Source organism: Scyliorhinus canicula, chromosome 2, assembly GCF_902713615.1.
Source record: "Scyliorhinus canicula chromosome 2, sScyCan1.1, whole genome shotgun sequence".
Taxonomy (NCBI): domain Eukaryota; kingdom Metazoa; phylum Chordata; class Chondrichthyes; order Carcharhiniformes; family Scyliorhinidae; genus Scyliorhinus; species Scyliorhinus canicula.
This window is the reverse complement of record NC_052147.1, coordinates 289193526-289206336: the sequence shown is the minus strand read 5'-3', so window position 1 is coordinate 289206336 and position 12811 is coordinate 289193526. Positions and strand designations below refer to the sequence as shown.

At 51.6% G+C, this 12811-nt stretch overlaps 1 protein-coding gene across 1 annotated transcript in view; it reads right to left on the bottom strand.

Annotated features, from left to right (window-relative positions):
* The window catches only part of xrcc5 (X-ray repair complementing defective repair in Chinese hamster cells 5), a 333072-nt gene that overhangs the window by 281951 nt on the left and 38310 nt on the right, over nucleotides 1-12811 (bottom strand). The window contains exon 4 of the mRNA XM_038790233.1: nucleotides 2561-2609. Coding sequence (XP_038646161.1) covers nucleotides 2561-2609 — 49 coding nt within the window. The remainder of the gene's footprint in view (nucleotides 1-2560; nucleotides 2610-12811) is intronic.

Below are 12811 nucleotides of genomic sequence, written 5' to 3'. Positions count from 1 at the left end.
GCTGACCGCACTGCACGTATGCAAATCTCCCCGGAACAGCCAATCAGAAGCTCTGCTCTGCTGCCCTCTGCTGGATGCTCACCTTCCGTCGAACTCCTCGGGTCACTGATGCAGGTGCACCTTCAACTTACGCTGACCGCACTGCACGTATGCAAATCTCCCCGGAACAGCCAATCAGAAGCTCTGCTCTGCTGCCCTCTGCTGGATGCTCACCTTCCGTCGAACTCCTCGGTCACTGATGCAGGTGCACCTTCAACTTACGCTGACCGCACTGCACGTATGCAAATCTCCCCGGAACAGCCAATCAGAAGCTCTGCTCTGCTGCCCTCTGCTGGATGCTCACCTTCCGTCGAACTCTTCGGGTCACTGATGCAGGTGCACCTTCAACTTACGCTGACCGCACTGCACGTATGCAAATCTCCCCGGAACAGCCAATCAGAAGCTCTGCTCTGCTGCCCTCTGCTGGATGCTCACCTTCCGTCGAACTCCTCGGGTCACTGATGCAGGTGCACCTTCAACTTACGCTGACCGCACTGCACGTATGCAAATCTCCCCGGAACAGCCAATCAGAAGCTCTGCTCTGCTGCCCTCTACTGGATGCTCACCTTCCGTCGAACTCCTCGGGTCACTGATGCAGGTGCACCTTCAACTTACGCTGACCGCACTGCACGTATGCAAATCTCCCCGGAACAGCCAATCAGAAGCTCTGCTCTGCTGCCCTCTGCTGGATGCTCACCTTCCGTCGAACTCCTCGGGTCACTGATGCAGGTGCACCTTCAACTTACGCTGACCGCACTGCACGTATGCAAATCTCCCCGGAACAGCCAATCAGAAGCTCTGCTCTGCTGCCCTCTGCTGGATGCTCACCTTCCGTCGAACTCCTCGGGTCACTGATGCAGGTGCACCTTCAACTTACGCTGACCGCACTGCACGTATGCAAATCTCCCCGGAACAGCCAATCAGAAGCTCTGCTCTGCTGCCCTCTGCTGGATGCTCACCTTCCGTCGAACTCCTCGGGTCACTGATGCAGGTGCACCTTCAACTTACGCTGACCGCACTGCACGTATGCAAATCTCCCCGGAACAGCCAATCAGAAGCTCTGCTCTGCTGCCCTCTGCTGGATGCTCACCTTCCGTCGAACTCCTCGGGTCACTGATGCAGGTGCACCTTCAACTTACGCTGACCGCACTGCACGTATGCAAATCTCCCCGGAACAGCCAATCAGAAGCTCTGCTCTGCTGCCCTCTGCTGGATGCTCACCTTCCGTCGAACTCCTCGGGTCACTGATGCAGGTGCACCTTCAACTTACGTTGACTGCACTGCACGTATGCAAATCTCCCCGGAACAGCCAATCAGAAGCTCTGCTCTGCTGCCCTCTGCTGGATTGGCCATGCTAAATTGCCCTTGGTGTCTAAAAAAAGTTAGGTATGGTTACGGAGATAGGGTGGAGGTGTGGGCTTGGGTAGGGTGCTCTTTCCAAAGGCTGGTGCAGACTCGATGTGCCGAATAGCCTCCTTCTGCACTGTAAATTCTAGGATTCTAGATTGTACAAAAGCCTCCTTTTTCTTTTTGATGAGGTTCACAATATCCCTCGTTATCCAAGGCTCCTTAAACTTCCCATACTTATCCTTCGTTCTCTCAGGAACGTGACACGTTTGTAAGGTGTATCGAGTACAGAAGCAAGGATGTGTTGCTGCAATTGTACAGGGCCTTGGTGAGGCAACACCTAGAATATTGTGTGCAGTTTTGGTCTCCTTCTCGGAGGAAGGATGTTCTTGCTCTCGAGGGAGTACAGCGAAGGTTTACCAGACTGATTCCAGGGATGGCGGGACTGTCATATGAGGAGAGATTGACTAAGAGTTTAGAAGGATTAGGTGGGATCTTATTGAAACTTACAGGACTTCTCCCGCGGATGGAGGTGGCTAGCACGAGGGGACATAGCCTTAAATTGAGGGGTAATAGATATAGTACAGAGGTCAGAGGTGGGTTTTTTACGCAAAGAGTGGTGAGGCTGTGGAATGCCCTACCTGCAACAGTAGTGAACTCGCCAACATTGAGGGCATTTAAAAATTTATTGGATAAGCATATAGATGATAAGGGCATAGTGTAGGTTAGATGGCCTTTAGTTTTTTTTCCATGTCGGTGCAACATTGAGGGCCGAAGGGCCTGTACTGCGCTGTATCGTTCTATGTTCTATGATACTGCGAGGCCTGGATAGAGTGGACGTGGAGAGGAAGTTTCTACTTGTAGGAAAAACTAGAACCAGAGAACACAATTTTAAAACAGTGGCGAGGTAGTAGGGGACAGGTTTAGATACTGAGGGATACAGGTGTCACGGGACTGGGGCCGCCTGCACAAGTTGAACTTATCTCGATTGGTGGAACAAATGAGGGCTGAGTTCCGGAGGTGGGATGCGCTCCCACTGACACTAGCGGGGAGAGTGCAGATGGGATCACTTTACGTCCAGGTTTCCAGTGCAGATCCCAGCCACGCTATCAAGGAAACTCCAACTCATAACAATTTATATACAGCATTGTCACAAAGTGGTTCCGGTACTCACATAGTTTGTTTCTGAAGCAAATCCATGCAAACGATCAAGGCATCCAGAACTTGGGGGAAGTCAAGGTTCAAACAAAACAGGAATATACATTTGTTTTATAATCTGTTCAGCAATTGTAAATCATGCACAATTACTCATTTCTAACAATAATGAACCAAGGTCACCATAATATCTAATATATGGTTCCCCAAACTGGTGTCCAGGGAACTCCGGGTCCATGGGAGACTCCCAGGGGGTCCATGGCAAGTTGGGAACATTTGAAAAATGCTGCAGAACTGCTTGTCCACTCAAAGGCTGTCTGCTTGGACAAGTGTGATCAGTGGAGATGGACTCAAAATGGAACTTCCGCTGGAGCAGGGAGGTGATCAGAGTGGGCCACAGAGTGGGCCTCAAAGCGGGGGGCCGGAGCAGGTCTTGGAGCCTGACAGAGGGGTTCAGTCTGCGTGAGAGAGCGGGTCAGAGTGTGTGAGGAAGCGGGTCAGAGTGTGTGAGGGAGCGGGTCGGAGTGCGAGAGAGAGCGGGTCAGAGTGTGTGAGGGAGCGGGTCAGAGTGTGTGAGGGAGCGGGTCAGAGTGTGTGAGGGAGCGGGTCAGAGTGTGTGAGAGAGCGGGTCAGAGTGTGTGAGAGAGCAGGTCAGAGTGCATGAGAGAGCGGGTCGGAGTACGAGAGAGAGCGGGTCGGAGTGCGAGAGAGAACAGGTCGGAGTGCGAGAGAGCAGGTCGGAGTGCGAGAGAGCGGGTCGGAATGCATGTGAGGGAGGGGAGTAGAATGCGTGTGAGAGAGGGGGTTAGTGGGTGAGTGTGTCAGAGAGCGAGAGCATAGTAGAGTTTGTGTGAGAGAGGAGGATAGAGTGTGTGAGAGAGGGGGTGAGTGTGTGAGAGACGGGGTGAGCATGTGTGTGAAAGAGGGCATGTGATAAGGGGTGAGTGTGTGAGGGCGCTCGAGAGAGGCGAGTGCGCGAGAGGGGGTGAGCGCATGAGGGGAATGGAGTGTGTGAGAGAGGGGGTGAGTATGTGCGAGGGGGTGAGTGTGGGTGAGGGGTTGAGTGTGTGTGTGAGGGGGTGAGTGTGTGTGTGAGGGGGTGAGTGTGTGTGTGTGAGGGGGTGAGTGTGTGCGTGAGGGGGTGAGTGTGTGTGAGAGGGGGTGAGTGTGTGCGTGAGGGGGTGAGTGTGTGTGTGAGGGGGTGAGTGTATGTGAGAGGGGGTGAGTGTGCGCGAGGGGGGCGAGTGTGTGCGAGGGGGTGAGTGTGTGTGTGAAGGGGTGAGTGTGTGTATGAGGGGGTGAGTGTGTGTGTGAGGGGGTGAGTGTGTGAGGCTGTGTGTGTGTGTGTGTGAAGGGGTGAGTGTGTGTGTGAGGGGGTGAGTGTGTAGGTGAGGGTGTGTGTGTGTGTGAGGGGGTGAGTGTGTGAGGGTGTGTGTGTGAGAGGGGGTGAGTGTGTGCGAGGGGGTGAGTGTGTGTGTGAGGGGGGAGTGTATGAGGGTGTGTGTGTGAGAGGGGGTGAATTTGTGTGTGGGGGGGGAAGTGTGTGAGAGGGGGTGAGTTTGTGCGTCAGGGGGGTGAATTTGTGTGTGAGGGGGTGAGTTTGTGTGAGGGGGTGAGTTTGTGTGAGGGGGTGAGTTTGTGTGAGGGGGTGAGTTTGTGTGAGGGGGTGAGTTTGCGTGTGGGAGGGTGAATGTGTGCAAGGGGGTGAGTGTGTGTGAGGGGGTGAGTGTGTGTGAGGGGGTGAGTGTGTGTGAGGGGGTGAGTGTTTGTGAGGGGGTGAGTGTATGTGAGGGGGGGATGTGTGTGTGAGAGGGGGTGAGTGCGTGAACAACAAACAAAGGACAAAGAAAAGTACAGCACAGAAACAGGCCCTTCGGCCCTCCAAGCCCGTGCCGACCATGCTGCCCGTCGAAACTAAAATCTTCTCCAATTCATGGGTTCGTATCCCTCTATTCCCATCCTATTCATGTATTTGTCAAGATGCCCCTTAAATGTCACTATCGTCCTTGCTTCCACCACCTTCTCCGGCAGCGCGTTCCAGGCACCCACTACCCTCTGTGTAAAAAAACTTGCCTCGTACATCTTCTCTAAACCTTGCCCCTCGCACCTTAAACCTGTGCCCCCTAGTAATTGACCCCTCTACCCTGGGAAAAAGCCTCTGACGATCCACTCTGTCTATGCCTCTCATAATTTTGTAGACCTCGATCAGGTCGCCCCTCAACCTCCGTCGTTCCAGTGAGAACAAACCAAGTTTATTCAACCGCTCCTCATAGCTAATGCCCTCCATACCAGGCAACATCCTGGTAAATATTTTCTGCACCCTCTCTAAATCCTCCACATCCTCTGGTAATGTGGCAACCAGAATTGAACACTATACTCCAAGTGTGGCCTAACTAAGGTTCTATACAGCTGCAACATAACTTGCCAATTCTTATACTCAATGCCCCGGCCAATGAAGGCAAGCATGCCGTATGCCTTCTTGACTACCTTCTCCACCTGTGTTGCTCCTTTCAGTGACTTGTGGACCTGTACACCTAGATCTCTCTGACTGTCAATACTCTTGGGGGTTCTACCTTTCACTGTATATTCCCTACCTGCATTAGACCTTCCAAAATGCATTACCTCACATTTGTCCGGATTAAACTCCATCCTCCATCTCTCCGCCCAAGTCTCCAAACTATCTAAATCCTGCTGTATCCTCTGACAGTCCTCATCGCGATCCGCAATTCCACCAATCTTTGTGTCGTCTGCAAACTTACTAATCAGACCAGTTACATTTTCTCCGAATTCATTTATATATACTACGAACAGCAAAGGTCCCAGCACTGATCCCTGCGGAACACCACTAGTCACAGCCCTCCAATTAGAAAAGCACGCTTCCATTGCTACTCTCTGCCTTCTATGACCTAGCCAGTTCTAGGACAGGGTGAGTGTGTGAGAGGGGATGGAGTGTGTGTGAGAGGGGGTGGAGTGTGTGTGAGAGGGGGTGGAGGGTGTGTGAGAGGGGGTGGAGTGTGTGTGAGGGGGGTGGAGTGTGTGTGAGGGGGGTGGAGTGTGTGTGAGAGGGGGTGGAGTGTGTGTGAGAGGGGGTGGAGTGTGTGTGAGAGGGGGTGGAGTGTGTGTGAGAGGGGGTGGAGTGTGTGTGAGAGGGGGTGGAGTGTGTGTGAGAGGGGGTGGAGCGTGTGAGAGAGGGGGTGGAGCGTGTGTGAGAGGGAGTGGAGCGTGTGTAAGAGGGGGTGGAGTGTGTGTGAGAGGGGGTGGAGTGTACGTGAGAGGGGATGGAGTGTGTGTGAGAGGGGGTGGAGTGTGTGTGAGAGGGGGTGGAATGTGTGTGAGAGGGGGTGGAGTGTGTGAGAGGGGGTGGATTCTGTGTGAGGGGATGTGTGTGTGAGAGGGTGACTGTGTGTGTGAGGGGGTGAGTGTGTGTGAGAGGGGGTGAGTTTGTGTGTGTGTGTGTGTGAGAGAGAGGTGGTGAGTGTGAGAGAGGAGGTGACTGTGAGAGGGGGTGAGATTTTGTGAGAGGGGGTGGAGTGTGTGTGAGAGGGGGTGGAGTGTGTGAGGGGATGTGTGTGTGAGAGGGTGACTGTGTGTGAGAGGGGGTGAGTGTGTGTGAGAGGGGGTGAGTGTGTGTGAGAGGGGGTGAGTGTGTGTGAGAGGGGGTGAGTTTGTGTGTGTGTGTGTGTGAGAGAAGTGGTGAGTGTGAGAGAGGAGGTGTGAGAGGGGGTGAGATTTTGTGAGAGGGAGTGAGTGTGAAATGAATTGAAATTAAATGAAAATCGCTTATTGTCACGAGTCGGCTTCAATTAAGTTACTGTGAAAAGCCCCTAGTCGACACATTCCGGCGCCTGTCCGGGGAGGCTGGTACGGGAATTGAACCGTGCTGCTGGCCTGCCTTGGTCTGCTTTAAAAGCCAGCGATTTAGCCCAGTGTGCTAAACCAGCCCCTGTGAGAAGGGGTGAGTTTGTGTGTGAGGGGGTGAGTGTATGTGAGGGGGTGAGTGTGTGTGAGAGGGGGTGAGTGTGTGAGAGGGTGTGTGTGTGGGACGGGGCGAGTGTGTGAGAGAGGGGGTGTGTAAGAGGGGGTGAGTGTATGTGAGGGGGAGAGTGCGTGAGAGAGGGGGTGAGTGTGTGAGACGGGGTGTGTGTGAGAGAGGGGGTGTGTGTGTGAGACGGGGTGAGTGTATGTGAGGGGGTGTGTGTGTGAGACGGGGTGAGTGTGAGAGACGGGGTGAGTGTGTGAGACGGGGTGAGTGTGTGAGACGGGGTGAGTGTGTGAGACGGGGTGTGTGTGAGAGAGGGGATGTGTAAGAGGGGGTGAGTGTATGTGAGGGGGTGTGTGTGTGAGACGGGGTGAGTGTGTGAGACGGGGTGTGTGTGTGAGACGGGGTGTGTGTGTGAGACGGGGTGTGTGTGTGAGACGGGGTGAGTGTGTGAGACGGGGTGAGTGTGTGAGACGGGGTGAGTGTGAGAGAGGGGGTGTGTGTGTGAGACGGGGTGAGTGTGTGAGACGGGGTGAGTGTGTGAGACGGGGTGAGTGTGTGAGACGGGGTGAGTGTGAGAGAGGGGGTGAGTGTGTGAGACGGGGTGTGTGTGAGAGAGGGGGTGTGTGTGTGAGACGGGGTGAGTGTATGTGAGGGGGTGAGTGTGTGAGACGGGGTGAGTGTGTGAGACGGGGTGTGTGTGAGAGAGGGGATGTGTAAGAGGGGGTGAGTGTATGTGAGGGGGTGTGTGTGTGAGACGGGGTGAGTGTGTGAGACGGGGTGTGTGTGTGAGACGGGGTGTGTGTGTGAGACGGGGTGTGTGTGTGAGACGGGGTGTGTGTGTGAGACGGGGTGTGTGTGTGAGACGGGGTGAGTGTGTGAGACGGGGTGAGTGTGTGACACGGGGTGAGTGTGAGAGAGGGGGTGTGTGTGTGAGACGGGGTGAGTGTGTGAGACGGGGTGAGTGTGTGAGACGGGGTGAGTGTGAGAGAGGGGGTGAGTGTGTGAGACGGGGTGTGTGTGAGAGAGGGGGTGTGTGTGTGAGGGGGTGTGTGTGTGAGACGGGGTGAGTGTGAGAGACGGGGTGAGTGTGTGAGACGGGGTGAGTGTGTGAGACGGGGTGTGTGTGAGAGAGGGGATGTGTAAGAGGGGGTGAGTGTATGTGAGGGGGTGTGTGTGTGAGACGGGGTGAGTGTGTGAGACGGGGTGTGTGTGTGAGACGGGGTGTGTGTGTGAGACGGGGTGTGTGTGTGAGACGGGGTGAGTGTGTGAGACGGGGTGAGTGTGTGAGACGGGGTGAGTGTGTGAGACGGGGTGAGTGTGTGAGACGGGGTGAGTGTGTGAGACGGGGTGAGTGTGAGAGAGGGGGTGTGTGTGTGAGACGGGGTGAGTGTGTGAGACGGGGTGAGTGTGTGAGACGAGGTGAGTGTGAGAGAGGGGGTGAGTGTGTGAGACGGGGTGTGTGTGAGAGAGGGGGTGTGTGTGTGAGACGGGGTGAGTGTGTGAGACGGGGTGAGTGTGAGAGAGGGGGTGAGTGTGTGAGACGGGGTGTGTGTGAGAGAGGGGGTGTGTGTGTGAGACGGGGTGAGTGTATGTGAGGGGGTGTGTGTGTGAGACGGGGTGAGTGTGTGAGACGGGGTGTGTGAGAGAGAGGGGATGTGTAAGAGGGGGTGAGTGTATGTGAGGGGGAGAGTGCGTGAGAGAGGGGGTGAGACGGGGTGAATGTGTGATAGGGGATGTGTGCGTGAATGGGGGTGAGTGTGTGTGTGAGGGGGTGGAGTGTGTGTGAGGGGGCGAGTGTGCGAGAGAGGGGGTGAATGTTTGAGAGAGGGTGTGAGTGCGCGTGCGAGGGGATGAGTGTGCATGAGAAGAGTAGTGTGAGTGTTTGACACAGGGGTACGTGTCTGTGAGAGTGTGGGGAACGTGCGTGTATGTGAAGAAGAGAGAATTGTATGTGTCCAATATGAGCTATCCAGAACTGCTCCCTGTAAAAATGACAAAAAGGCAAGACTTTTTTTTTTTAAATAAGATAATTTTTTAACAATAATCTTTACTGTCACAAGTAGGCTTACATTAACACTGTAATGAATTTACTGTGAAAATCTCCTAGTTGCCACATTCCGGTGCCTGTTCGGGTCAGAGGGAGAATTCAGAATGTCCAATTCACCTAACAGCACATCTTTCGGGACTTGTGGGAGGAAACCGGAGCACCCGGAGGAAACTCACGCAGACACGGGGAGAACGTGCAGACTCCACACAGACAGTGACCCAAGCGGGAATCAAACCTGGGAACCTGGCGCTGTGAATTAACATTTTAGATTACCCACTCCTAAAGTGGGTTCCAGCGGTTAATCTTAAGGGCCCAATTTGAGAGTGGCTTGACCAGGTGTGGGGGGTCCGTGTTGCTGGCAAATGTATTTGTGACTGTGTGTCTCCTCCTAATTCCTAATAAATGTGCAGATATAGCTAGAAAAGGCTTGTTTACACTTGATTTCTGTGTTTCCACCAATTTGTGGCAAAATGGGTGTCAACAATATAAGAATGAAGCTCTTGGAAGGTCCACAGCTGGAAAGGTTTGGGAAACCCTAATCTAATACATCGAGATTGTGAGCTCGAAAGGGGCTTGCATCCTTTCTTCTACTTCAGGAAACTAAAAAGATTTTACTTGTCATAATCTTGGTGGCCTGACCGAGTTGGATAATGACAAAAAAAAGAACAGATGTTCTTAACATGTGTGTGTGAGACGGGGTGAGTGTGTGAGACGTCTCACACGTCTCACACACACACCCCCTCTCTCACACTCACCCCGTCTCACACACTCACCCCGTCTCACACACTCACCCCGTCTCACACACTCACCCCGTCTCACACACTCACCCCGTCTCACACACACACCCCGTCTCACACACAGAATGACTCGAGTAAGATTAGGGCCAATCAAGGATAGTAGTGGAAAGTTGTGTGTGGAATCAGAGGATATAGGGGAAGCATTAAATGGATATTTTTCGTCAGTGTTTACACTGGAGAAAGACAATGTTGTCGAGGAGAACACTCAGGTTCAGTCGACCAGGCTAGATGGAATTGAGGTTCAAAAGGAGGAGGTGTTAGCAATTTTAGAAAATGTCAAAATAGATAAGTCCCCTGGGCCAGATGGGATTTATCCTAGGATTCTCTGGGAAGCCAGAGAGGAGATTGCAGAGCCTTTGTCCTTGATCTTTATGTCGTCTTTGTCGACAGGAATAGTGCCGGAAGACTGGAGGATAGCAAATGTTGTCCCCTTGTTCAAGAAGGGGAGTAGAGACAACCCTGGTAATTATAGACCTGTGAGCCTTACTTCGGTTGTGGGTAAAATGTTGGAAAAGGTTATAAGAGATAGGGTTTATAATCATCTTGAGAAGAACAAGTTGATTAGCGATACTCAACACGGTTTTGTGAAGGGTAGGTCATGTCTCACAAACCTTATTGAGTTTTTTGAGAAGGTGACCAAACAGGTGGATCAGGGTAAAGCTGTTGATGTGGTGTATATGGATTTCAGTAAGGCGTTTGATAAGGTTCCCCACGGTAGGCTATTGCAGAAAATAAGGAAGTATGGAATTGAAGGTGATTTAGCGGTTTGGATCAGTAATTGGCTAGCTGAAAGAAGACAGAGGGTGGTGGTTGATGGCAAATGTTCATCCTGGAGTTCAGTTACTAGTGGTGTACCGCAAGGATCTGTTTTGGGGCCACTGCTGTTTGTCATTTTTATAAATGACCTGGAAGAGGGTGTAGAAGGATGGGTTAGTAAATTTGCAGATGACACGAAGGTCGGTGGAGTTGTGGATAGTGCTGAAGGATGTTATAGGATACAGAGGGACATAGATAGGCTGCAGAGCTGGGCTGAGAGGTGGCAGATGGAGTTTAATGCGGAAAAGTGTGAGGTGGTTCACTTTGGAAGGAGTAACAGGAATGCAGAGTACTGGGCTAATGGCAAGATTCTTGGTAGTGTAGATGAACAGAGAGATCTCGGCATCCAGGTACATAAATCCCTGAAAGTTGCCACCCAGGTTAATAGGGCTGTTAAGAAGGCATATGGTGTGCTAGCCTTTATAAGCAGGGGGATTGAGTTTCGAAACCACAAGGTCATGCTGCAGCTGTACATAACTCTGGTGCGGCCGCTCCTGGAGTACTGCGTGCAGTTCTGGTCACCACATTATAGGAAGGATGTGGAAGCTTTGGAAAGGGTTCAGAGGAGATTTACTAGGATGTTGCCTGGTATGGAGGGAAGGTCTTATGAGGAAAGGCTCAGGGAATTGAGGTTGTTTTCGTTAGAGAGGAGAAGGCTGAGAGGTGACTTAATAGAGACATATAAGATAGTCAGAGGGTTAGATAGGGTGGACAGTGAGAGTCTTTTTCCTCGGATGGTGATGACCAACACGAGGGGACATAGCTTTAAATTGAGGGGTGAGAGATATAGGACAGATGTCAGAGGCAGTTTCTTTACTCAGAGAGTAGTAGGGGTGTGGAACGCCCTGCCTGCAATAGTAGTAGACTCGCCAACTTTAAGGGTATTTAAGTGGTCACTGGATAGACATATGGATGAAAATGGAATAGTGTAGGTCAGATAGGCTTCAGATGGTTTCACAGGTCGGCGCAACATCGAGGGCCGAAGGGCCCGTACTGCGCTGTAGTGTTCTATGTTCTATGTTCTATGTTAAGGTAAAGATAGATAGTTTTTTGAAGAATAAAGGGATTAAGGGTTATGGTGTTCGGGCCGGAAAGTGGAGCTGCGTCCACAAAAGATCAGCCATGATCTCATTGAATGGCGGAGCAGGTTCGAGGGGCCAGATGGCCTACTCCTGCTCCTAGTTCTTATGTTCTTATGCTGGAAATCAAACAGGACAAAAAATGTATACCTGAATCATGATTTTTTTTTTAAGTGTTTTTATTGGTTGTCACAATTTTGTTACACATTTCCATTCGTACTTTAATTTTTACAGGTTTCATCACACCATATATTGAGCCAAAGAGAAATTAATATTTACAGGTGTGCATTAGGCCAACAAAAAAACAGGAATAAACAGACAAAACAGAAAGAGAAAAAAAAACACGGCACAAAGTCAAACAATAATGATAATAATTGCTTATTGTCACGAGTAGGCTTCAATGAAGTTACTGTGAAAAGTCCCTAGTCACCACATTCCAGCGCCTGTTCAGGGAGGCTGGAACGGGAATTGAACCCGTGCTGCTGGCCTTGTTCTGCATTACAAGCCAGCTGTTTAGCCCACTGTGCTAAACCAGCCCCAAAATGCCCAAAGGAGCATTTTAAATATTTACATTCTCTCCCCCCCCCCCCCCCCCCCCCCCCACGGACCCTATTTGGCCATTCTGCCTTTGTTAAGCTCCCAAAGTTGGCCCAAGCGTGTATTGCCCAGTGTGTTTGTTACAGAACATAGAACGATACAGCGCAGTACAGGCCCTTTGGCCCTCAATGTTGCACCGACATGGAAAAAAAACTAAAGGCCATCTAACCTACACTATGCCCTTATCATCCATATGCTTATCCAATAAACTTTTAAATGCCCTCAATGTTGGCGAGTTCACTACTGTTGCAGGTAGGGCATTCCACGGCCTCACCACTCTTTGCGTAAAAAACCCACCTCTGACCTCTGTCCTATATCTATTACCCCTCAATTTAAGGCTATGTCCCCTCGTGATAGCCACCTCCATCCGCGGAAGAAGGCTCTCGCTGTCCACCCTATCTAACCCTCTGATCATTTTGTATGCCTCTATTAGGTCACCTCTTAACCTTCTTCTCTCTAACGAAAACAACCTCAAGTCCATCAGCCTTTCCTCATAAGATTTTCCCTCCATACCAGGCAACATCCTGGTAAATCTCCTCTGCACCCGTTCCAAAGCTTCCACGTCCTTCCTATAATGAGGCGACCAGAACTGTACGCAATACTCCAAATGCGGCCGTACTAGAGTTTTGTACAACTGCAACATGACCTCATGGCTCCGGAACTCAATCCCTCTACCAATAAAGGCCATCACACCATAGGCCTTCTTCACAACCCTATCAACCTGGGTGGCAACTTTCAGGGATCTATGTACATGGACACCGAGATCCCTCTGCTCATCCACACTACCAAGAATTTTACCATTAGCCAAATATTCCGCATTCCTGTTATTCATTCCAAAGTGAATCACCTCACACTTCTCCACATTAAACTCCATTTGCCACCTCTCAGCCCAGCTCTGCAGCTTATCTATGTCCCTCTGTAACCTGCAACATCCTTCCGCACTGTCTACAAC